Genomic DNA, 26945 nt, shown 5'->3' with positions numbered 1-26945 from the left:
TACTACAAAACATTTATTATTAAAATATTAATATTGAATATTTGCAATAATATGTGAAGAATATTATTTAAAATTATTATTTTTAAAATTTATTATTAAAATAAAATTAAAATATCAAATAATTTATTAAAATAATAAATTATATTAATAATTTCTTATATGACTAAATATATATAAATAATTAAATATGTATGTTCAACAATATTGAAAAATATAATATTTATATTAATATATTAATATTTTTAAAAATAAAAATAAAAATTATTATTACTATAATAATATTAAGCTTGATTTAAGTTAATTTTTATATAAAATAAAATTACCAATAGATAAATTTTTTTCTGAAAAATAATTTACGCTTTTCAAAAGAGTTTTAGAGAATTTTTTTTTTGTGTAAAAAGAGATACAAGCCAAAATTACATAAAATGATACTGATGGTAAGAGAATCCCTAATCTTGTGAGATTCGATGAAAGCCAAAGTTTCCTTCGAGGGAGAATAAAAAACATATAAATCTTCTTTATTAACCAATGCCAACTTCGTTAAGTAGTTCGCAACTTGATTTTTTTTCTCTAGGAATATAATGGAAACGCCACTGATTTTCTTGTGCCAAAATGCATTGTATTTGCCTGATCAATGCAGAATTCATAGATCTGGAGGAGCTTCCTTGTATGGCTTTCACTACTTCCAAGTTGTCTGTTTGGATTATTACATTGTCATGGCCTCCACGCTGAGTGAGTTTAATACCCTCCAAGATTCCCCAAAGTTCTAAATAAAAAATCGGGCATTTCACTAGAAAATTGTTATAACCAAAAACACATCACTAGATCTTATCACGTACTATTTTTCCTGTAGTTGCATTTCCAGATTGTAGAGAGACAAAACCATTATTAAGAAACATTTTTCACTTGCGGGTACTCCAACAGTAGACTCAAATTGACTATCCGAAATAATATTGACATAAAAAAAAATTGTCTAGCCCAGCTGATCAACACTTTAACAATTTTTTCTGGGCTTCAAGTTTTTCTTCGAAAAATAGTTTATTTTACGTTGATATATAAGTTATTTCGTTGATTAAATTATTTTTTAAAACAAATATAAAAAAATACAAAAAGTATTTCTTGTAAAACTTTCTCCGTGTAAACAAACATCCTCTAAATTGTAAATCAAACTACAAAAATTAAATTTTAATAATTTATTTAATTAAATCGTTAGAAATTGATTCCATCCTCGACAAACATACAACACAACAAAACATCGACCAAATCTAGCATCTTTTCTTCGATTTTATCCCATTTTGCCCTTGGTTTAGGTTCTATATATATGCCTGCTCTTAAATTCCTGAATCATCGTTGTTATTAAGTAAAAACTCTATTTCAAGAATTAAATTAAATTTTAAAAAGGAACAAGAATTCCTTCATACTCATCAGCTCAAACAAGGTAAAAATAGTACATGCCCTTAATTTATTTCCTTTTTTTTCTTAATATTTAGCTATATTTGATTTAGGGTTTTCTTTTTTTCGTTTTTTGGGTTTTTTTTCGGGGTGATTAGGTTTAGGATTTCTTTTGGAGTAAGGTAAAAGCTCACACAAAGATGCCGCAGCCACCGCAAATGATTCCTGTGATGCCTTCATATCCACCTACTAATATCACTACTGAACAGATTCAGAAGGTATATGTATATATATATATTTATGTTTATATTTTTTTCCCTTTTATTGTTCTTGTATTGTGTTTAATACTAGTATGATATAGTTATGGGGTTGTTGAGGAAGGTGATTCTGACCTCTAACTGCTAATATTTTTTGGGTAATCTTAAGTTATGTATGAGATAGAAGAAGCCCTTTTTTACTTGTTCTGAAAGAAAAACAAATGAAGCCCTTTTCTTGGATGTTTTTGAACATATCTTTTATGATATGGAAGTGTTGTTGTTGTGCTTTCTGTGAATTGATTGCGCTTTTAATGGTAGTTATTTGAGATATAACGGCGGTTTGGTATTCGTTTTTAGAAGGAATTGAAGTTAATGGTAATGCATGGCAATATGGTTATCCCTTTTGTTAGAGGCGATGTTGTTGATTATATTGGGGCTTTTGTCTGTCATTTTGTATCTTCTGTGGAGAGCTAGAAACTTGGACTATCTTGAATGGTGAGATGCATATGGCGCTTGAAATGTTTATGCTTGATGTTGAGGGAGAATGAACGGTATTATTACCCTTGTTGTTTTCATTCTCAGTGTTTTATCTATAGATTCTTTTTGGTTCCTATTTATAGTTTCTGTCGTTTATGGCATGTGTAAATTTCTTGAAAGTCTCCTAATGTCTTTTAGATTCAATTTACGATATCCACCTTGACCTTCGATTTCTTTGCTTTTGGAGTTTCAAGGCTTAAATTGTCAGACTAAAATAATCTCTGTGTTAGTTTTTGAGTTAAACATTATTTCTCTTTTACATAATTACACTGAACGAGATTATTTATTTTTTTATTTTCCATTTTGGTGAAAAACTGGTGATTTGCTGCCATTATTTTACTGGGTACCACCATGGAACTTTTATATTTTTTCCTAGAAAGTTGATATAACTTCTAACTCTTTAATGCAATGAAATATCTTTTTTGAATCTAATGATCTGAAAACAAAAACCGAAAGATCTGCTCAAAGGCATCCTTGAAATCCGACTATCCTGTTTATCCAGAACTTCCTATTTATGGGGCTATCCTTTCCTCTGTTAGGTCCTTGGAATCCAAGATTGAGAAAACTTGAGAAGAATTTAAGAAGTGGATAAACTCGATAAAACCCCTAGATATTGTAATTTATAGCATTACTGTTTCTTTTGTTTTTGATTCTACGTGATGTTTACTGTAATGATCTCATCCTCTGTAGCTATGTGTTGTCCATATTCACAATATCTGTCACTTAATGCTGAAGAATCGAGTCTAGTATAAATATAATAGTCATTAAGTTCTTGTGTTCTGATTTTCATTCTTAACAGTACCTTGATGAGAATAAGAAGTTGATTTTGGCAATTTTGGACAATCAGAATCTTGGAAAACTCGCTGAATGCGCCCAGTAAGTAATTTATAGATTTCTGTTTTTTTTCCTTTTATCTACCTTAGTGGCGCTTGCAGCATCTTTAAGTTGATGTTTGAGGTTTATAATATATGTTTGCTTTAAGTTGGAAGTGGCTTGTTGAAAGTGCTAGATGCCATAGGATGTCAGAACTGTTGCCAAACATTTGTTTCTCTAACAGCTGTTTCTACTTTTATATTGCTGTTCATGTAGCTCAAACTGAAGTTTTTATTGTTACTGTCAATTAGTTGTAAATTGTTCATCCTAGATAACTGTAAGATGTTTCTAGTAGAAAGTGGGGCTAGAACTGAGATGTTTCTAGATCCAAAGTGAGATAAGTCTTCCATGGATATGTTTTGAGGCTTGTAATGCATTTATGGAAGGTAAAATCCTTACTCCAAACCCAATTTGGTGATTGTTGCCATCTATCTTACTTGCTTCAGGAGCATTTATAGCTAATGATCGCTATATTATTTATCATCCTGATAACATTAGCTTTTGTTTTCTGCGTAATTTGCTATCAAGGATTCATGATAGGAACCAAGTTTATTGCATTAGTATGTTCACTGTTTGGCAATCATTAGCCTATGCTACAGTGTCACTGATAATGCTGTGGGTTTTCCCTTGCCTGGTTTCTGCCTCTCTCCCCTTGTCCATGTAGCCAATGTTCTTAGCGGGTTTTCAACCAAGACAGTACCAGGAAGACGGACAATAGGTTATCAAATTGATGTAATAGAAACTTTTGAATGTTAAATTGTTGCAGTTTAATTTTATCCCATAGAATTACTCCTATTGGCCGGTTTTTCTTCCTATACATGTTTGGTTTGGCACATTCACACGTGCACACATGCTTACATGTGCAATATTTAGGCAGTGTATTTGATGTAGGTATCAAGCTCAGCTGCAAAAGAATTTGATGTATTTAGCTGCAATTGCGGATGCTCAACCTCAATCAACGCCAGCAATGTCGCCTCAGGTGAGTGTTAAGATAACTTGTTTCTTCTAATCTATCTGCTGTAAAACTGTTTCGTCACATGTTTACCATCATGCAGATGGCACCGCATCCAGCAATGCAACCCGGAGGATATTTTATGCAACATCCTCAAGCTGCTGCAATGTCACAGCAACCTGGCATGTACCCTCAAAAGGTGCCATTGCAATTCAATAGTCCGCATCAAATGCAGGACCCTCAGCACCTCCTATATCAGCAGCATCAACAAGCAATGCAAGGTCAAATGGGAATCAGGCCTGGGGGACCCAATAATAGCATGCATCCCATGCATTCAGAGGCTAGCCTTGGAGGCGGCAGCAGTGGTGGTCCCCCTCAACCTTCAGGCCCAAGTGATGGACGTGCTGGAAACAAGCAAGAGGGCTCCGAAGCTGGTGGTAATGGGCAGGGCAGCACAACTGGTGGGCATGGTGGCGGTGATGGAGCGGATGAGGCAAAGTGACTGTCCTAATCAGTCATTTTGTTTGGATACCATGTGGCTGTTGATAGTAGGTTTCTCTTACAATAGGATTTGTATTCCCCTGGTGATCTTCTCATAGACTGTTGTAAAATGAAAATTCTTCTTATTGCTTTTTAATGTAGCAGTTTAGGTAGTTTTAACTCTTTTTAAGAGGTTGTTGGCATGCTAATGAATTAAAGAAACAGGCTGTTAAGACAAGGATAGTTTTGTTGTAAGAGGAGGTACAAAAGCATGTGGTTACTACCTCTGGAGCTGTCATTTTTTAATAACCTAAAAAAATTGCAGCTTGTAATCTAAATTGTGATCCAGTCGAAGGTTCATTGGTTTTTCCTGGTATTGCTTGTGTAAATTCCTTTGTAAATTGGCAACATGCAGAACAGAAACGCCATGGAGGGGGAGAGTTTGTCTGCTCAATATTTTGAGACGTTTAGGACCCTTCTTACTTTGATGCCTCCCCTTTCTCTTGTTCCTGGGAGTGAGGTGTTTGTTCCATGAATCTTTCTAATTGTCCCCTCTTTACACTTATTTCAATGGCATCCTTGAAGGTGAGATAGTCATTCGGGGAAAAGCAAATATTCAATTAGGCCACAAAATGATTATACAGTATCATTGTCAGTGAAATAAATTTGTTAGGAAATGTATTGAAGATGGAACTGTAGATTTTAGTAATGAGTAAAAGGAATGAATATGCAATAAACAAAATAATAGAAGACGGAAATACCCTATTCAATCCCAATTTAGTATCTTACTGCTGACAATCTCTTAATTATGGTGGAAAGGACTAAAATGGAATAAAATGAAAGTTTCCTTCATATATGAATGAAGGTGGTGTGAGAATGGAGGAAAAATGATGGAAAATTCTAGATTTTTCCATCATAAAAATCTATTAATTAAATAATTAAATTATAAGAATATAATAAAATAATCCCAACATCATAATATTCATCTAATGGCCCATGTTTGTTCTCAATTTCTAATTTCATCCAATGGCTCAAAATTTTCCACTAATTTATAAGATTTTTTTCTCATAAATACTTATTTATATATTGACTATTTTGCCATTGAACTTCCTCTACAATTCCCTCAATAATTCATGACATTCTCATGTTATAATTACACTCCTAGTCCTTCCCCCATTTCCACTCTATTCAATTCAATCATTTACGCTTTTGATTTTCATACTTTTTCCCTAACACTTTTCACACTATTACAATTTAGTCTATACTCTAGATTAATTTCTTCCAATATATTAGTCTTTTCATTTCCCACTAGTCTCCAACTACCCTCTACTAACACTAATAATTCATATTTTATTTACTTTAAAAATTCTAACACGTATATTCTTGAAATAATATTATTCCCGACTTAAGGGGTGCCAGAGATGTTACAATTATAGTGGTTCACACTGTATGTGGTGTGGAGAGCCACTGATGACGAAGGTTTAGGATATATAGAGGTTGGGAGAGAGTTCTTACAATGTGATCGTATAATAAGTGGCTTGGTGTGGGTCTTAGTCATCAAGTACACTGCCCCATAACTACAAACGATACATTGGCGGGTTATTAGCTAGGAATACTATTTTAGTTAATGTGAGGTAACTAACTGGAGAGATGTCGGGAATGAAAAGGTGATGGATTGACAGTATTGGGGATAACTACTCATAATTCATATATGTTAGGTCCTTATTACTTTACTTTTCATTGATTCTCAAGTAAAATATCATGTTTTAGCTTAATTTGCATGTTTAGTGTCACATTTGCATACATTAGCATTTTTAATTATTTATGCTTTAATTTTATATAATTTAGTATTTGTTAATTAATTAGGTGTTTTAAGACTTTAATCAGGTGCATCCGAGCTTGGGATGGAATTCGGGAACCATTGGAAGCAAGTATGGAATTTAAACCAAGCAAAACACGGAATATGGAAGGAAGGAAATTTGACTGTAACTTAGAGAGTTGGAGCCATGACCTAGTTGGATGAAAGGTTTGGTGCTGGATGTGAGTCTTTGTGAGCCCTAGCGCCGGCGCTTGTTTGTGAGGCAAAATTAACCATTCCAACTCTGAAAAGCAAGTGTGTTTTCGTCTTTTTTCAAGACTTTTAGCTCACAGAAGCGTGTAAACCTAATCTAGGTCAATTAAACTTTATGAACAAGATCTTTTACTAGGAGGTTGGGAGACAAATTTTACTTTTGACCAATTTTAATCTTATTGCAATTTTCATTATTTTTTGCATTGCTAAATTCTCTTTTTAGTCAAATGAACTTCAAGGTTTGATTCTTAAAGTTTGCGAGATCTAATTGCTCTTCATATATATATATATATATATAGTATTTTTCATTTTTTTGATTTAATTACAAATATTCGGATGTGTTAAGTATGTGACCCATATTTGGTAACTTAATATTTGCCTTGTCAATTAGAATAGTTAAACCCATAATTGTTTAATTGATTCTTATGCTTGTGAAAAACAACATAATTGGATGTAAGCTATGTGTATCCAATCTAGTTGTGTGGACATGCCATCTAATCTAAATAGTCATCACTTGTGTGTGTTTGTTAGTTAGAATTATGTCTCTCATATTCTTAATGCTATTAGTAAGCTAAATATTAGGCACTAATTAGTAAGCTAAATATTAGGCACTAAGTTATAGGGTTGTTTATTGATAAAGGGAATAATTCCAACAAGTTTCTTCTTGGTTATCAACAGGCTAAGGAGAGAATAGTTGTTAGGCGTGAGACGTTGACAACTAAAAAATACTGAAATTATCTTTGCATCGATAATCAAACTAATAAACCAAATGGAGAGCTTTTACCTTTTACTAGAGCTTTATATCATTGATTTTCCTTTAATTTTAATTATTTTCATTTTACATAATTTTAATTTTTAATTTCATAAACTTTTTTTTGCTTGATTTGTTATTATTAACGAAATAAAATTATCATCAGTCTATGTGGATACAAACTTACTCACTGCCATATACTAAATTTATATTTTTGAGTAGGATCTATATATTTATTATAGGTATCAACAACTGTACAAGTAAATATGCTTTTCTTTATATATCTTATAGGGATTGCATGAGCCTATTTCATATAGCATCATGCTCGAGATTAAGACTAAAATTTTGACGAGATCGAATTATATCGAACTGTACTAAACTTTATCTTCGATGATGGAGAAACTTGAATATAACAATACCGATACAATCAAAACATCAAACACACATTCTTTCGTGAAATAACACATTCATCAATTTAATTTATTTGTTATATATATATTAAAATCCAACCTTATACATGCATGATTGTTGTTTATTTCCCAACTTCTATCATTTGTATTGTAACCGTAACCAAAAAGACATTAATCACTTAAATAGCAATCCTGTGTAGGACTAAGGATAGCAATAGTAATGGCTGTCTTTTACAAAGAGTTCAATGTTTCTTTTTGTTTGCATGTTTGGCGTGGATAGTGACCACATGGCCCCATAATCACAATGGGCCAATTATTTCACATGGTTATCCTTGTATAAAAACTATGTACCACGTTTTAAGATAGCCATTCATGCATGAAACCCATTTCTTAATTTCATAAAATAGATTCCTAAAAGACAAATATTTCAACCTACGGAAAAAAATCATTTTTATTTGGTTAAAATTTCCTATCAGTCCCCATACTTTGTATCAAAGTTTGATATTTAGGCTTTGTTTGCTTTCATATCGTGTTTTATTTTTATGCTGCCAATTTTTTTTTAATTCTTTTAAATTTTAGGCAGATAATTTTTTTCTTTTTTAATTTTAATCAAATTTCAAATTTTGATAAAACCATGGTGGTTATAATTTTTCAAATTTTCATTTTTTACTAGTGTTTTTCTTTTCTATATTTTTAATGGGTCAATTTGTGCTTATGATTTTTATCAGTTTTTTTAATTTTTAATTATTGATTTAAGTATTTTCAAATTTTATTTATTTTTGGTTATGTTTTTTCTTGGTATATAGTTTCAACTTCCTCTAAATTTTAATTGTTTTAATTAAAGTTAAATTAAATTAGAAATGATATCATATGTGATTGAGTGTAGAATAATATTTATATGTCTTTAAAAATTGATAATGTGACATTATTTTATTAGTACCTAAAAACTATATATTTTATGATTATATTAATATAAGCTATTCTCTTATATACAATGAGTCCCACAAATTTATTAGCACAAGCGGATTTATAGATTTTAGATTGTTTATAAGGAATTTATAGTAATTTTACGATTGAATTATTAGTGGGTAACATAAACTCAATCAAAATCTCAAATATAATATAAATTACAATGATATATAAATTATTTAAATTAACATTGAATCATCGATTTTTTCCGTCATTTAAATAATTTAAATAATTATTTAAATTTATATATTTAAATTAACAAATTCTAGAGAATTTATATATTTGATGATAAAAATTAAAATTATATTTATTCAAATAAATTTGTTTAAAATGCTTAAATTCCCAACTTTTGACCTTATGTGTGTGTAAATAAAACTTAATTAGTAAACCCACTTATCCAGAAGATTAGGCACTCAACTCAATTGCCTAAGTCATAAAAAACTTTCTATTTAAATTTTTTATATACGTTAGCAATGTCTAATTACTAACATTGCAAACAACTATTAATTGAAAAATTTTTAATTCTATCAGACAAATATCAGTAATGTGTTGTTCATAGCAAAGACTGGTATCGACAAACTTAAAGCCTTTTTGGATGGGCATTTACTTTCAATGCGGTGCTGTGCGTTTAGCTTTCTTTTTGTCTCAAGCTATAGTATCTAATTTCACCACCATTACTATCTTTACGTTAACCATAAGTAAACGCAGCACCTATCCAAAGAGTTCTTTAATCTTAATCTGTTCTATGCTCGGTGGTAATGGGTTTTCTTGTGGCTGCTTGGTGGGCTTAAGAATCATTTTCTGGTTTTCTCTTAGGTTGGATACTTTAGCTTTTGCTTCTTGTTGCATTTGTCTATATGGCTTTGTTTCATCATTTTCATTCATTGCAATGTTACTTCTTATTTAATTTGGCGAATAGTCTTAAGGAGCAAATGATTAAAATTTTGTGTTTACACCTCTCTAAGTCTTGGCTTCATATTTCCTTAGCCCAATTATAAGCTTATAAAGGTAAAAAAACCAAAATAAAGGTCAAAATTTGCAGTTATTTTTGAATAAGCTTATAAAGGTGAAAAACAAAATAAAGGCAAAATTTCGCAATCACATTTTGCATAAGCTTATAATGGTGAAAAACAAAATAAAGGTCAAATTTTGCAACCACATTTTGAATTTTAAGGTTGTAGTTTTGACTCTTAATTTTTATACCTTTATGAATTAAATTTTTATCGTTAAATTTATTAATTAAATTAATGTATTTTTATTAATATTATATAAAAATAATCAGTTAATATAACATTTTATATGTAATATTATTTTGTTGCATAAAATTTTAGAAATAAATATTTAGTTTAATAAATTTAATATATATTATTTGATTCTGAATTAAAATTTTAATATTAAAAAAAGTATGAGGAATAAATCAAAATATATTGAAATATGGGAACTAAACTTGTAAGTTAATTATATCTGATTTTGAATAAAAAAATCTAATTTGAAAAAAATAAAAACCTTTTTTATTTGCATTTATTATCTGGTCCCTGATTTCACCACACATTTTCCTTTGCTTTTTTTTAATAAATTTATTATTATCAGGTTTTTTTTATTGAAATAATACAGACATAGGATAACTACAAGGCAATAACAGGTGGAATTATATTTGATGTACCATTCATATATAAGTCTTATATGATATAACATTTTATCATTAAATAAAACAAAAAATAGGAAAGTAGTTATAAATAAATATTAAAATCCTTAAATCTAAACTTTAATCTTAAAATTTTAAATCCGAAATTTATTAATATTTATTTATAATAATTACTATCAATATTTAATTATATTTAAATAAAATTATTAGTATTTATTTATAAGTCTTCTATTTTTATGTACTTTAAAAATAAATGTATCAAATACTATTTCATAAGAAATAATATTAACACCTTTTTTTCATTTATTTTTTTAAAAATTTTATGTTGTAAAATAATTTTAAATTTTATAAGGTGAAAGTTGGGAGAAAGTGACCCATCTTTTAAGCAATTGGACATAAGGTGCGGTGGCAGAATTTAAATCTGTTCTTTTTTGTGGTAATTGCTTGTTCTCCTTTTCAATATCTTTTAATCAATTGAGGGACCAAAATTTATTTTGAGAAAAAAGAAAAAGAAAATGGGACCTTGAGGGGATCCTTAATTTTTGTTTCGAGATAAATTTTGGTTACTTATCGATTCTATTTGTATATTTCAATTCGTTTCAATTTATAGTAATGCGTATCGATTTACATTGGTTGATACAATATTTTAATAGTTTAAATTAATTTTTAAAAATTTTTTATCTTAATTATTTTATTTTGTATAATTAAATTTAATTAAAATTAGTTTTCATATAAATATATACTTGAATTATATATATATATCATATACATAAAAAAATATTTAGAAATTATTAATAAATTCTAAACAGTATGTTAAAACACAACAATAATGATATATCTATCCCTATATTATTGACTATTTCGATAAGTATAGATATTATTATTTCTTTTTTTCTTTGGATGTTAATTTATATTAGATTTGATTAAATTTAGAATTAAATTACCCTAGACGGAAAATAAGTTCTCTCAACATTGCTTCTTTTTTCTTTCACAATATTCAAATTGAAACGTATTGAGCTCCTTACAACTTGTAAATAATAATTTAATATATTATCATTAAATAAAATAAAAAATTTAAAAATAAATACAAATAATTTTATTTAAATATAATTAATTATAAATAAATACTAATAAATATTAATAACTAGTATTTATTTATAATTCTAACCATTTACACCTTTAAACATTCTATGTTAAGTCTAACCACTTTTTAAAAAAAAAAACAAATACTGCTATACATATATATATCTATATATGTTGATTATTGTCCCTTCTATTCGTATTATACATACATATATATATATATATCTATATATTGCTGTTGCAGGTTCACATAAACACAATAAGAGTAGATTCCCTAGCCTTTCGATATCAAACATGTCATGGACCTGGAGAACAGCAGCAAGAAAACTAAGCAGAAAATGGGAGGGAAAAAAAAGAAGAGTTGCTTGAATTTATCACCATAATTACATGAAATTAAAGCGCAAAAGGAAACCAGTTGAAGCAGAAACTAAAAACAGCTATTACACAAACACAGTAATAATCTCACTGTAGCTTCCAGAGAAGAGCAGATTTAATGGCTTCTTCAGTTGTCAATCCATAAGGGATCTTTGCAACAATGTCCTGGAGCATAAGCCCATTAACACACGACATGCTTGCATGGTGAACTTGAAACTCCAATTCACGAAGTGCTGACATTAACCTAGCACCTGGATAGTTCACATTCTCTGATTGAACCCTGATCATCACATCATTGTTTCCCATAACCTTGACATCAAGTTGCTGGTCACTAATCCTAGCAGTTGCAGCCGATGATGAATTGCTAGGCCTGGCTATTGCTACTTCTTCCGACGTGGTTGCGCTTTGGTTATCCATGGCGTCAATTACATCCACTTTTACTATCTTAATGGTCCCTGATCTGACCATAAATTTTTCGGTGGTAAATATGGTAGTTTTTATTTTATTTTATTGAAATAGTACAGATAGAGCATAGCTACAGAACTGAAATCCCCTGCCCGGATGAGTGCCCTTGAATAACATAATGCCACGTCTTCTTTAGTGGGATGCCACGTTTTCTTTCAATTGTGAAGTATTTTTTTCTATAAAAAATGTTTTTTTTCTCAATTCATTTTTCAGATTTTATATTAATGATTAAAGAATCTAAATTTTAAAATTAAAAATTTTGATATTAAATTAGAAATAAAAAATAAGTACATCATAATATTTAAATTTATACAAAATAAAAATAAAAATAGTTGAAATTTCCTCGTATCAATTTAGCGCATTGAGTTTTGATAAACTGATTTTCCAATTAAATTTGAAATATTAAACTAAAAAATTAATTTTTCAAGTCATTAAGTTTTTATTTAATATATAAATTACATAATAAATATAATAAGTATTGTATGATTAAAAAAGTTACATTTATAATTATTACATTAAAAAAATAAATTTAAGCTTTGTTTGTTTGACTGAAAATGACTTTCTAGAAAATGAATTATAGAAAATGATTTACTTTTCAAAAAAATCTAATATTTTTTGGTGTTTAGAAAAATTTGTGTAAAATATTTTTTATTGTTTAGTAAATTTCTTGAAAATATCTTATAAAAATTATTTTCAATTAAATAAACATACATTTTCAAAACACAGAAAAAAGATTAGGCCAGTTTGATTTTCATATTTAAAACCCAAGACCTAACTTACCTATTTTCATGTTTATAGTATGTTACTTTTTATTTGGTTTACATATTATATTATTTATATTATATAAAAATTTCAATATATTATATTATAATATAAATAAAAATATATATTAAGTTATTTATATTTAGAAATTTAATAAAAGTAAAAATATAATAGTAGTAAAATATAATTAGGTATTTTTAAAAATAAAAAGTGTGACAAATATAAAGTTTAATAATTTACAAATATACATGGATTTTTGTAAAATTTGAGCTTTTTATTTTGAGTCGAGTTGGGCTTGAACAACTATATATGATATTGACACCATGTATAGGCCTGACCTGAATCTAGCTCAACTCGACTTATAAACATTTTTAGGTTAAAAAAAATTTTAACCTATAAACTTCATTTTATTAAAAATTATTTTTCAGATTCAATATTTTTTCCATCAATTAAAAAAGATTAAAGTATATATTAATTGAAAAAAATTAAATTTGAATATATATATTTTTAAAGATGAGATTCATATGGTGAACTTTAAATCTGGAGAGGTTTATGAATTGAATCAAGTTAGATTCAAGTTGGGCCTATGCATAGTGTTAATGCTATATATAGTTGTTCAAGCCTAACTTGACTCGGGATATAAGCCTCAAAATTTGCTCAAATTCACCTAAATTTTGTTTTGTCATAATATTTTAACTCAAATCCTCTCAAATTTTGTAGAGATTTTTGAGTTTGGATGGATAGCTCAATCTTTGAACAGGAATATTTAAATCTAGCTTGATTTAATTATATAATACTTATTATATTTATTATGTAATTTATATATAAAAAAATTAAAAAATTAATTTTTTGGTTAAATATTTCAAATTTAATTGGAACATAAAATTTTCAAAACTTGATATATTAAATTTGTTGAGGCAATTTTCAACTATTTTTATTTTTAATTTGTATAAATTAAAAAAATATTAAAGCGTATTTAATTGGTATTACAATTTTTATTTTTGAGAATTCTTTTAAAGCAAATATAAAATCCTAAAAATCAACTGAGAAAAAATACTTTACAGTTAAGAAAATGATATGGCATTCTATTATTGAAGGGTTACGAATAGTGACAACTATCCGATGCAGGGGAGGGGATTTCGGTTCATAGCTACAAGGCAATAATAAGCAGGATTAACACGTTTATTATTTTTTTTCAGTATATTTCTTAAAATAAATTTAAAATTTATAAGGTAAAAGCTGGAGAAAGTGACCCATTTTTTAAGCAATTGGATACATAGGATATGGTGGCAGAATTTATTTTGTTTTTAGGGTGAATACTTCTTCTCCTTTCAATATCCTCACAATTTGCCGTGCTGGCGAATTTTGGGATAAAGTTTTAAGAAGATTTAGTAAAGTTTTTAAAAATTTTAAGAGTTTAATGAATTTTTTTAAAAAAAATTATTAAGAGTTTAATTAAAAATTTTATATGATTAATGAGAATTTTCAAAAGTTTTAAGTTTTCTAAAAGAATTTGAAAAACCTAATTAAATTTTTCCTTAAAATTTCAAGAAAAAAATCAAAATTTCTCAAAATTTTGATAGCCAAGACCTTGAAGCCGCCATAAGAATCTGCCTGTGCTTGTTTATCTCTTTGGGCAGGGAAATTAAATTTTATTTCCAAAAAAGGACAAAACGGAAAAGGGGACCTTTAGGAGACAATCTGGGTATGTGTATTAATGATTGTTAAAACGTTATTTTTATTTTTTATTTTGGTCTAAATTTTTATTGGTATTAGCTATATTGATGCAGGCTTTCCATCTACATCGGTACGTATTGATTAGTATAAAACTTTAATATTTTAATTATTTTTATTTTTAATAATTACTTTTAATTAAATTATTGGACATAACTAATTATTCTAAAATTAATATTTTTATATAAACATATTTATATGTATGCATTTAAGATATATTTCCATATATATGTCATATACAAAAATATATTTAAAATTATTAATATATTTCAAATTGTACACCAAAATATAATTGTACTAGAAAAATTTTTTAGGAGGGCCGGATGAATTTTTAATTTTTTATAGTTTATATTTTTATAATTTGTAAAAGATTAAATCAAATTTTTATAATTTTAGGGGGACCAAAGTGTAATTTTACCTTTACTAATTTAAAATTTTTAAAAAAATTTGAGGGCATAAAATGTAATTTTACATTTTAGGGGGGCCGAGGCACATGCCAGCCCCCTAGCTTCGCCCCTGTGTACCAATATATACCAGTTTCAAAGTAAAAACTATACGTCCACCAATTTGATATTTTTTACTTTATTAAATATAAATATAATTTTTTTTACTTGAAGTATTGATATTTATATTAATATCCATTAAATTTGGAATCGAATCAAGTTGAAGGATAAACAAAAAGTAAATTTTCAAAAAAAAAATAATAAAATAAAGTTTGAATAAATTAAATTTAGAATAGAATCAATTAAATATATCTGACTTTTTTTTTACTCTTGAAATTACAATAAAATATATATGATAATATTTTTACATATTAAATTAGTAATTAATCTATATTAATAATGGTATACTTGACTGAGTTGGATATCAAAATCAAGTGACATCTCAACTAAATAAATAATAATATAACCAATATTGTAAATCTATTTATAATCTTTCTCAAACTTTAAATTAAAGGAAAAAAACACATTTAATCGCGTTTGAATTTATGTACTCCTAATTGTTGTAATAGTAACGATGCCATCTAAGCTAAAGCTTAATAACTTCCCCACTCATTGTTGGAAAAATCAATTTAGAAAACAATATCAACAAGTATAACAGAAGTTTAAAATTTTTCTTTAAAACTGAGCCGTTATGTTATCTATAACAATAAACTTAACCAAAAAGCACTTGTGCTTTGTATGAGGTAGTCTAAAGTCGACATCGGCTTTCAATTGAACGTCTTTCTCTGCTATTCTTGAACTATGAACTGCTTTGAGTGTGAGTTCAAAGTATATCAAACTAATCACTCAGAATGAAAAAAATTATTAATTTTGTTAGCTTGACAAATCAACTCGAAATTGTCAAGAGGGGGATGAATTGGTTTTTTAAAAAATTGCGGTTGCTAAGAAAATAAATAGAGACAATAAACACGTCAATATATAATAGTTCTGCCCCATTTACCTACTCCACTACCTTAACTTTCCACAACTAAAAATTTTCTCAAATTCACTAATTTGACAACCTTTAAGGATAAGGTTTAAGCTTACAAACTCTCTTAACGTTTCTACCCAAACCTTATGACAAAACCCTCTCAAAGAAAATAACAAATAAGCAAACTAAGAACAAGCCCTTACAAGATAAGAATATTTGCAAATAAGCACAAATACAAGAAAAAATACTTGAGCTGAAATGAATACAATGAAAGCTTACAAGTGTGAATAAATGAATCGAGGTTGTTTAAATTGTTTTAAACTTGATTAAAAGTTTATTCAAAAAGTTTTCCTAAGATTTCAAAATAATATTTCAAAATTATATCTGTTAGACTTCCTTTGAAATATGATATTATCAATTTTGCTCAACTTTGTTCAACTTTGTTCAACTTTAACTTTTATTGAAAAACATTTTAATTTGTATATCAAAACATATTAGCAAATAAAACTTGGTATAACAAACTTTCACTAGGAAAGTTAATTCTCTCTATAGCCGAAATTATGCCTCTTTTTTTCCAAAAAATGGAATTTATTCTTTAAAATAAATTTTCCCTACTTTCAAGCAAAATAACATCGTATGAGAAGTGTTGTAAATTGCTTTAACATAGTTCCTATATATAGAGAATTAGTACAAAAGTTCTGTTCAAATAAAGCTTGATTAAATAATAATATTTTAATAGAAAATATAACTTCTACCCTATGTAGAAGAGTGAGGCGATGACACCCTTGTAAATTGCTTAACAATAAGGTTGTCGCCCCTTGCATGTCATAAGGTCTTATTTGGCCTTTCATTTATTGGGTCAGATTATATGTGCTTCCTAGATTTTTATTCAACACTTTTAATTTATCTAACCCAATATTTATTTTTCATTACCCAAAATATTATTTATTTAATCAATTAATTAAATTAACTAAATTAATTTATCATTTGAATAATTTTCTCAATCCAATTTTAATTCTGTTAAATTCATAGCAACTTTACCATAATAGAATCTATAAAGAAAATACATTTAATTTCCTTCATTCAGCAAATCCATAATCACTAATTAATTTAATTTCATCTTTGAACTTTAACTATTTAATTATAATTAATTAAATAATAATTGAAGAACTTAAATTAATTTCTTAGTCATCCTTTATACTTAGCGAGAAAACGCATCAGTACAGATTGTGATACATGAGATCTATTTCTTTTAGTTCATCATTTTCATTCATTTCATATTTGTTGGTTCTACATACAATTCATTTTTGGTTATCTAGAGTTAGCAGAGGGACCAATTGAACATATATAATTAGGGCTCAAATAATTTGTAATTAATTCTGATTTTTCGCCTATTAATTATAACATTATTTAGTCACGAAATCATTCCACTAAAGTATTTGTTGGAAAAATACTTGTTTGAAAATGGTTTTCTTGCATAGGGAAAATTAAAAATTTGAAAATCGACCTAGTTTGTGATAATTATAGCAACAAACCTTAACCAAATTCATACCTGTGTTTTCGACTTAGCGAACGTTTGTTGTTCCCAACTTTCAACCAAACGATATTCTCCGCTATTCTTATACCACAAACTACTTCAAGTATGGGCTAAAACCAATTGAATCGAAACACAGAACTAAAATTTTTTTCTCTACTTTTGGGGTAAAAATGAAAATTCTCTCTTATTTATAGAAACCGATAGAATTCTTATTCTGAAAAAATATATGTAATAATTGAGTATAAATTCTCTTCATTTTCATTTTTGGAAACCTACATTCATTTCCAAATAATTTCATTTTGAAGAAAACCGTAATCATTCCTGAATGTTTCTGATTTCTCTTTTCCTATTCATTCCGTTCATTTCTATCCAAATATGCAATTCATTTCTGGTTTCAATGATCTAGCGAAGGGACCAATTGGACATATGTAGTTGAGGCTCAAATGATTTATAATTAAGTTCCAACTTTTCACCTATTAATTATAAACTCATTTAGTCATGAAGTCATTCCACTATAGTATCGTGACTGGGCTTTCCCCAACGACATACCATTACAAAAGTAACTCGCTCAGTGCTCATCCAATGACCTTATCATAAGTGTGTTACCCTTATAGAATATTATTGATCTCTTTGGGATAATATTCGTTCTCCCAATATGATCCTATTTTATCTCATGATAACCATTACATCTTCTTTCATGAAAAGTCAATCACTATCAAATAGTGATCAAATCATCCATCACAAAGATGGACAGCCAGTGGCCAAGTTTACTTTTCATCAACCATGTAATGCCAATGAGAGGATATCATTTACCCATGTTTTGGGCTATGAATTCCACAGTTGTGAAAGACACTACACACTACAGAATTCGTACATCCAACGCACTAGATTTTGGTTCTTAATCTATTTGAACTCAGGTTTTTATTTACATTAAAGTGTACGAGTCATGCATGCATAGTCCTTCATCCACTCAGGATTTAGATATTTCATACAATGAACGTCACAAGTAAATTCAAATTAAATGAAGTTCAAAAATGGAAATAAATCATTTGGTCATAGTAAACTCATTGAATGTAGAAATATTAAATATATTTTCTCATAAATTTTTTTACGGTAAAGTCATCATGATTTTAGCAAAATTATAATTGGGTTGATAAAATTATTTAATTGGGTGAGATATTTATTTTAGGAAATAGAAAAAAAATACTGAGTTGGATCGAATTATAAAGTACTGGCTAAAAGTTCAAGAAGTACTTATAATTGGACCCAATATAGAAGAGACCCAAAAGCCCCTTATGTTTAAAAGAGTGACGACAAACCCTAGTATAATTAAATAGAGTTTACACCCCCTATATTCTTAGCTATATTGATCATGGCTCAATGAGAATAATCCACTATATTTAATCCCAATACAACAAGTGATCTAGTCCTATCACACCCCCGGTATAGCAACACTACTTTTGTATCTAAAGATAAGATCTCTCGCTTTTAATTTCATTTGATTTTGTATCTAAAGATAAGATCTCTCGCCTTTAAATTCATCACAAAGAACTTAGGTTGTAAAACCAAACAACAAATTATTTTTACTGTCAACTGAAATGTAACACCCCAAACCTGACTTAGACGTTATGGCTGAATCTGGGAATGTTACGAAGAAGGGTTTTAAAACCAATCTTAACATGTTAAAAACCTCGTTTAGTATGTTGCTAGAAAGGAGTCCATATATTATAAAACATATCTATTTAACATATTCATTACTAAAATCGTCGATAGTTTGTTTTTTCCGAAAAACTTAATTCGCAGCGAAAATCTTAAGTGTTATTATACGTCGAAAACCAAGTTTGTATTTTCCAAAAAGTTGGTTTGCGTAGAACCGTTATTTACAAAAAAAATTTGTTGGTTGTGCGTCGCATAAAACATAATCAAAACAAAGTCAACAACAAAAATCAAAAGAAATCAAAAAGTCTGGAGAGTCCCAAAATTACAAAACTCTCAAGGAAAACCAGAAATTAAAGTAAAACCGATAATTAAGAGATAGTTTCTAAACTAGTGGTCACTGCTAAGCCCCTGTCATACTGACCCACCTATGTGTGAGGATTACCTGAACAGAACAGACAAAGAGATGTGAGTTTTCAACTACTCAGTGTGTAACTTAACAGAGACACGCATACACATAAACTCATATTTCTCATGTAGCAGATCAGATACGGACATAAGTCCTTAACAGAACTAGATAATATCATAATCAGATTATCAGATACATAGAGATATGCAAAGTCCTACCCGCATGCATCCTCTACACACTATCTCCGACCATCCCAACACACCGTGTGGGGAAAAAACACCCACCCATCCCTACACACCACATAGTGTCTTTACGACAATTATCAGAATATTTTGCAGCCAAGTTGCCAGTATATCGACGAAATGTCCCTCACAGAACACTTTCTCCACATATATAAATCCCACCCCATATACAAATACATAATACACATATACAGATATAACAAAATTAACATGTCCCGCATACTCATATACAGATATCATACATGTTATTACAAAGTAGTCAAATCATATATATAAACTTCTCAATACTCAACCGGTCTTTCAAAATAGCAGATCTCATGTATTAGGATTTATTTTGCCCTTACAGACCATACGGAAGGCCCATAGTCGATTAGAACGAAGTGTGTGGCCCTAGGAAAAAATTAGAATTTTGGGCCTACATGCCCGTGTAGCCCACATGGCCTGGCCCATGGCCCAGACGCCCGTGTGCCCACACGCCGAAATTAGCCCAGGCCGTGTGACCCATATGACCACACACTTGCCCGTCACACAGTCATGTTGCGTCGACAAGCCACTTTTTTGGCTTTTGTCAAACCTCGTTTTCTCATGTTTTCGTTACATACCTGGTTCGTTTTCAATGAAAAAGCTATCCTAAGACCACCAGAACCTAGAAACAGTATTCCCATGACTAATTAGCAAGTAATTTACAAATTTAACCACATAAAATCGAATAACACACATAAACTTACCGTCGCTAACAATAGCTACTATCATGGTTTAGGCAGTTGAAGCAAAATTCACAGGTTCAATGTCTTCTCCTACGAAAGAAAATTCATAACGATCAAAACTCCTAACTACACACCCCTACGCATTTTCAAAAGAAAACTCCACAATTGATTAACAGAGAACGAAAGTGAAAACAGGATACAAAAAGTCACCCACCACTTACCGAATCGAACAAAGGAACTGCGATTACGAAGTAGAGCAATATGATTAAAGAATTATGGCAGAGTCAAATGGGAAAAGAAAGAAAATAGACAGAGCACAAAAAAGGAAAAAAAAACCTCAGAATAAGGGGAATTTTGAGAAAAGAAAAAAAAAGATAAATTAAAGTTATTTAATTTGAACTACACTCCTACTAACTCTTATCTCCCCACTATCCCACTAACAACCCAACTAACTCAGAGTTTCACTTCCACCAAACTCTATCATGCAACCGAAGAAAAAATTAACATTTATGCTCGTATGAGGATTCAAGCACGAGACCTTAGAGCAAGCTAACATCTTACCACTCAAACCATCAGGCTCATTCTAATATAAGTTTACCAAAAAAATATAACATAAACTCACCCAACAGGGATAAAGCTAGAATAAAAAAATAATAGAATTTTCCAAAAGTAAAACTTGAACCCAAGACCTCATACACACCTTCCAATCACTTAACTACTAAAGTAGATACATATTAATGACAAAATTCACAGAAACAAAATTAAATTAGCTAGGGTGTTACATGATAAGTGCCTTCGATACTTCGTACATAAACATAATCCCTACTAAACAGTAGCTACAATAGCTACAATATACTAATAAAAACCAATATAAAGTGGACTATTTAGAGATATATCTTCAAAGCTCCCGATCCAATCTCCACAAAGTAAGAGATTTTATATGTAAGATTTGATCTAATCCTTAAGATGTGTTTTTTCCAAATGGATTGACCTTTATTGATAGGCTTAAATACTTCCAAAAAATCAACATTGATTATAGCCCAAAGGTTTTGTTCTAAAAATTGTCCACTTTCAAATATGGCAAGTAAGATGTTTGTCGCAGTGATGACCGAAGTGGGAACTTCCATTGGCACATAGACAACCACTTCAAAGACTTACCTTAGCAATTTGTCTTGACTTGCATAGAGCGGTAGTTAAAACTCTTGTCAGACACCCATCTGATGTTAGTTCAAACTCTATTACTCCCATTTTCCACCCCCAATATTGTATAAAAAATAATATTTATTTATAAGTCCTCCACTATTTTTTGTTTTATTCAATGATAATATGTAATGTCATTATTCACTAACAATATTAAATATTCCCTTATAAATGATACTAAAATATGTAATAAATTCATGTACTCTTTGTAAATTTTAAATTTAGTCATTGTACTTTTATTACTTGAATTTAGTCTCTCTAGTTTTCAGATTTTAATATTCAAATCCTATTGTTAACTGTTAAGATTATTTTGTTAAATTATTGTCTCTTACAACGTAATTTTTTAAATTACATTGCTATCAAGTAAGTATTTTTTTTATTTCAAAACGTCTCACTAATAAATTTAACAAAAAAATAATAATATTAATAATCGGACTTAAATTTTGAAATTTAAAGTCGAGGGACTAAATTCCTTGGAAAAATACACATTCCAAATTTGTGAAGAGTACAGAGACCTATGACATATTTTAGCCTATAAATAATTATGCTAAATACTACCTTATTCCTTTTTTTTCAAAATATAATTACATTAAAAAAAATAGACAAACTACAATAGATGTCACCCAATTATAATTATTTTTGTCACCTAACTGTAAAACAATACTAAATGATAACCCAATTATTCAACTTTATTTTTTTTATCACCAAAATAAAAATAACCAAAAGTCGAATATAGTTGCATGATAAAAAAACAAAATTAAATAGATTTAACGTTTAGTGACAAAAAAAAAATTTACTTGAGCGGCTAGTAGCCTAAAAAATCACTATTCTTTCCGTACTCTTTCGAGATCAAACATTTCATGGACCTGGGGAACAGCAACAAGAAAACTAAACCGGGGAAAAAAAAGGTTGCTCACTTGCTTGAAATTTTCACCTTAATTACTTGATATTAAAGCTCAATGGGAAATCACTTGAAGCAGAAACTAAAACAAATAAAAAAAAATTAAAACAGATATTACACACTAAATAATAATATCACTGATGTAGCCTCCAGAGAAGAGCAGATTTAATAGCTTCTTCACTTGTCAATCCATAAGGGATCTTTGCAACAATGTCTTGGAGCATAAGCTCATTAACACACGACATGCTTGCATGGTGGACTTGAAACTCTAAGTCACGAAGTGCTGACATTAACCTAGCACCAGGATAGTTCACATTCTCTGATTGAACCCTGATGATCGCATCATCGTTTCCCATAACCTTGACATCGAGTTGCAGGTCACTAAACCTAGCAGTTGCAGCCGATGATGAATTGCTAGGCCTGGCTGCTGCTTGTTCCTCGGACGTGGTTGTGCTTTGGTTATCCATGGCGTCAATGGTTTCCACTTTCACTTTCTCGTTACACACTTTCCGAAGCTGTGATTCCAAGTCTTCGATTTTTGACTTTAGCTCGGTTATGTACGTGACGGCATCGGATAACAGCGACGCTTTGTCCATGCGCGACACGTTAGGGACTGCAGCTCGGAGAGCGTAGAACCTGCGGTTTAGCTTCTCACGGCGTTGCCTCTCGGCTTCCACGTGGTTCACTGGTGTATCTCGTCGGAGACCAGGTTTCCTTCCACGTTTCTTTGGGTTTCTGATCTTCTCGGTGTTATTCACGGCAAGTAATGCACCATCGGAATCTGAATTCTCTGAGTCCACATAAGAAGATTGCTGCCCTGGCTTTAAATCTTCTATGGTTTTATTATCAGGGCCGCCATTTTCTTCTTCAATGCCGGCTAGTAAGCCGATATCTGGAAAGGAGATAGTCCTCTCAAGGAACTGGGTTGAACCCGAGATTAGGTTTGGATCGAACCTGAACAAGGATTTCACTTGTTGAACAAATTCCCAGTTTTCCTTAATCATATCCGAAGATCCAAGTTCAAGAACACCACGATTTGTTGGTATGCAAACAAGTGTTCCGATACCATGCAATTGAGCTTCTCGAGCTCTTTCACAATCATTAAACTGCAACTCATGAGCACCAGTTAACCAAACCAAAGAGCCAGTACTAAGAACCTTGCCTAAAACCCCATCACCGACAGAGAAAGATCGAGTCAATGACATCACATAGAACCATTCAGCATCAGTAATATCAGTGCCGTCGACCAACGAACCATTTATATCATGGTTGTCTCCGATGAGTGCTTGAAGTCCTTTCAAAACATTCCTTCGCTCATTATGTAAGCCTTGAATGCTGTACATGTTGTTGTTGTTGTTGTTGTTGTTGTTGTTGGGTGTTGATTTGGGAGATGTGTCTTTGGTTCCTTGAAAATGTCCATCTTCCCAAGCCAAGAACAAACGACCGTGGTCGTCGGTTGATGTCTGCCAAAATATGGCATATGTCCACCATTCTTGATGGCTTTGGACTATGAATTGAAGCCTTTGCTGTAGGGTTGAAGGTGGAGTTTCCTGGGAAAATGAAACTAGTGATGAAGATGAAGATGGAGATATGATTAGTTCTTCCATGGCTGACAAATGAGAAACAAAAGAAAAACGTGTGGACTGAAATGCCAAGGGATGAAAAAAAAGGAGAGAAACGAGGATAAAATGAATACAATGTGGGAATCTAAAAGGCTGACTGGCTGAGAGCCCCTGCAGGAGGCTTTTGTTTTTGTTGTGAAAATACATACAAGTAATGATTATTTTATTCCACATTTATTTGTGGGGGAATGTATTTCACACGTCCCTTCATTATACGGATAAAATCAAATTAGTTCATAACTTATTTAATTTGGGTTGTACTTGATAAATTGAAATTTTAAGTTTTAAAGAGATAAGTAGTGAAAATTCAGTGTTGAAATTAAGTTATAAAATATATTTGGTATTTTATTTAAAGTTAAATATTAAATATAATTACATTGTTTGATATAATATAATATAATGCTAAAAAAATAAAATAAATTATTGAATTTATTCTCTAGTAATCTACTTATTATTTTCTATATTTTTGTAGAGAAATTTTGATCCAGAAGTTTTCATTGTGGGTTATCAAACATATTTTTAAAAAATTTAAATACTGAAAATATTAATTTTTGGTTGATTGAATTTTTTCAATACTTTATCAAACAGAGCATTAGTCTCAAAGAATTAAATAATACCAAATTTCAACAGAGTTAACATTTAGTTAGTGTTCGGAAGCCACATAATAACTAGATTTAGGTGTAATTACTTGTAATTACACAATGGTAGCATGTTTGAAAAACCATGTAACTTTCCAATTCTAAGCTAAAGGTGAGAATTGAAGTACACCCGAATCTAATTTTAAAAAAAAATATTTTATACAAGTGTAAGTTATAAAAACATAATATAAGCATGAATATGTTTTAAGTATTTGGGATGGTTATAAAAAAAATTTCTTGTATTATAAATCCTAAAAAATATATTATAAAAAAAATCTATTTGTATTTTATAAAGTTATAATAAATATTATATTATTCAAATCTTAAAAAATTTCAAAGGTGAAAATGTTTATTATAAAATTAATTTACATGTTATAAAAGTATTATAATATATTCTTAGTCTAAAAATATTATTATAATATATTCATTTATAAAAAATTATGGCCAAGAAGTATGGGCATAACTTAATTATGTGTCCATAATATAGATTATAAAAATAATATACTTATTCATTAAAAAAAATCGTTATAGTTATTCATCATAATTTATTTATAAAAAAATATTTTTTTTAAATTATAGTAAAAAATCATATTATTTGTAAGGAAGAGTTATAAAAGTTATTTGACACTTTATATTTTTTTTATAAAGGTTATATATTATAAATTTTATATTATTTTTACTTAATTTACGTATTATAAAAAGATTATAACTTATCATAAGTCTTATGATCTATCGTAATTTCATATGTCAAATTAGGCTCTCTCAAATATTTAATGAGCTTGTTCTCAAGTAGTTTACGAGTATTTTTAATGCTTTTTATTGATTCTTATCTTTTAGTGTTAATAATAGTTTTTCTTACATTTTACTTCTTTTGAGACTCAAATTGGTAAAACTATATTATTAGGAATCTAATGATTGATTTGAACTTGTGTAGGGAGATGACTAAGGGCAAACATCAATAAGAACCTCAATTGTTGTGAGGGTCACGACATAGGTGTATGCGTGTCGCAACATTGAGTCCCTATCACCTTAAAGAAGCAAACTTCATCGAAAAATCAACTTGGAGTAATTTGCCACTGAAGTTGCGACACTAAATGTGTGGCGTTACGACATCAAGCCTTAAAGTCTGAACTACAAGTCCTTGAGGTCACGACTCCAAACCAATGGTTGAAATGAAGGAACCTAGTGCCACTGTCATGAAGCTTTATCGTGACACCAAATGCCCCATGTAACACCCTATACCCGGTCTGATCGTCGAACCGAGCTACAGGATGCTACAACAGTAAACATAAACAATCACATACATTTTTATCTGTAATATTCCATATATAAACAATACAAGTAGAACCTAATGATTAATAGGCCTTTCAAACAAATTCGAGTCTCAAACGAGCTTTCGAAAGCTCTTAAACTGACTCGAAACCAATTCAAGATCAAATTGAAAATTTTACAAAAAGATAGGTAAAAAGGTAAAACAAGGGTCACACAGCTGTGTGATAGACTAAGGCCTTGTGGTGCTATATCACAGAGTCATGTCCCCAAATCATGTAACAGACTGATGTCGTGTAATCCAGGATCACACGGTCGTGTCGCCAGGCCATGTAACTAACCGTGGCCGTATGGAATCAAAACCATATTGAACAAATAGAGCACACGACCGTGTCATCTACCCGTGTGTGACACACAGCCGTGTAGTAGACCATGTGTAGCATAAATGACCATTTTTGTGCAAGTTTCATGCCATCCAATCAAAGTGACCTATAATGCCATTTTATACCATTCAAACCTATTCCAAAACATACAACCAATATTCCCTCGTTGGCACCAACACATATTCAAACTCAAATCATTATGATTCAATCCA

General features: G+C 29.7%; 2 protein-coding genes across 2 annotated transcripts; one reads left to right on the top strand and one right to left on the bottom strand.

Moving 5' to 3' along the window:
* The first annotated feature begins 925 nt into the window (after positions 1-925).
* Positions 926-4867, top strand: LOC107923263 (GRF1-interacting factor 3). Its single transcript, XM_041082848.1, has 5 exons — positions 926-1438; positions 1551-1670; positions 2986-3062; positions 3951-4038; positions 4115-4867. The coding sequence occupies exons 2-5, from the start codon at positions 1593-1595 to the stop codon at positions 4511-4513; spliced, it is 642 nt and encodes a 213-aa protein (XP_040938782.1). The 5' UTR covers positions 926-1438; positions 1551-1592; the 3' UTR covers positions 4514-4867.
* A 17970-nt stretch (positions 4868-22837) lies between these two features.
* On the bottom strand, positions 22838-24624 carry LOC121210908 (transcription factor bHLH14). Its single transcript, XM_041082847.1, has one exon. It carries the CDS (start codon positions 24615-24617, stop codon positions 22956-22958), a length of 1662 nt encoding a protein of 553 aa, XP_040938781.1. The 5' UTR covers positions 24618-24624; the 3' UTR covers positions 22838-22955.
* Positions 24625-26945: the final 2321 nt, after the last annotated feature.

This window comes from Gossypium hirsutum, chromosome A12 (genome assembly GCF_007990345.1).
Source record: "Gossypium hirsutum isolate 1008001.06 chromosome A12, Gossypium_hirsutum_v2.1, whole genome shotgun sequence".
Taxonomy (NCBI): Eukaryota; Viridiplantae; Streptophyta; class Magnoliopsida; order Malvales; family Malvaceae; genus Gossypium; species Gossypium hirsutum.
Note: the sequence above shows the minus strand (reverse complement) of the source record. Positions and strands in the feature narration are given on the sequence as shown.

Bases quoted from the DNA above. Each gene is read 5' to 3' on its own strand.
- LOC107923263 (XM_041082848.1), top strand. From the start codon at position 1,593: ATGCCGCAGCCACCGCAAATGATTCCTGTGATGCCTTCATATCCACCT. The intron at 3,063-3,950 runs GTAAGTAATTTA...TATTTGATGTAG, and splicing joins AAACTCGCTGAATGCGCCCA to GTATCAAGCTCAGCTGCAAA. The intron at 4,039-4,114 runs GTGAGTGTTAAG...ACCATCATGCAG, and splicing joins CGCCAGCAATGTCGCCTCAG to ATGGCACCGCATCCAGCAAT.
- LOC121210908 (XM_041082847.1), bottom strand. From the start codon at position 24,617: ATGTGGAATAAAATAATCATTACTTGTATGTATTTTCACAACAAAAAC.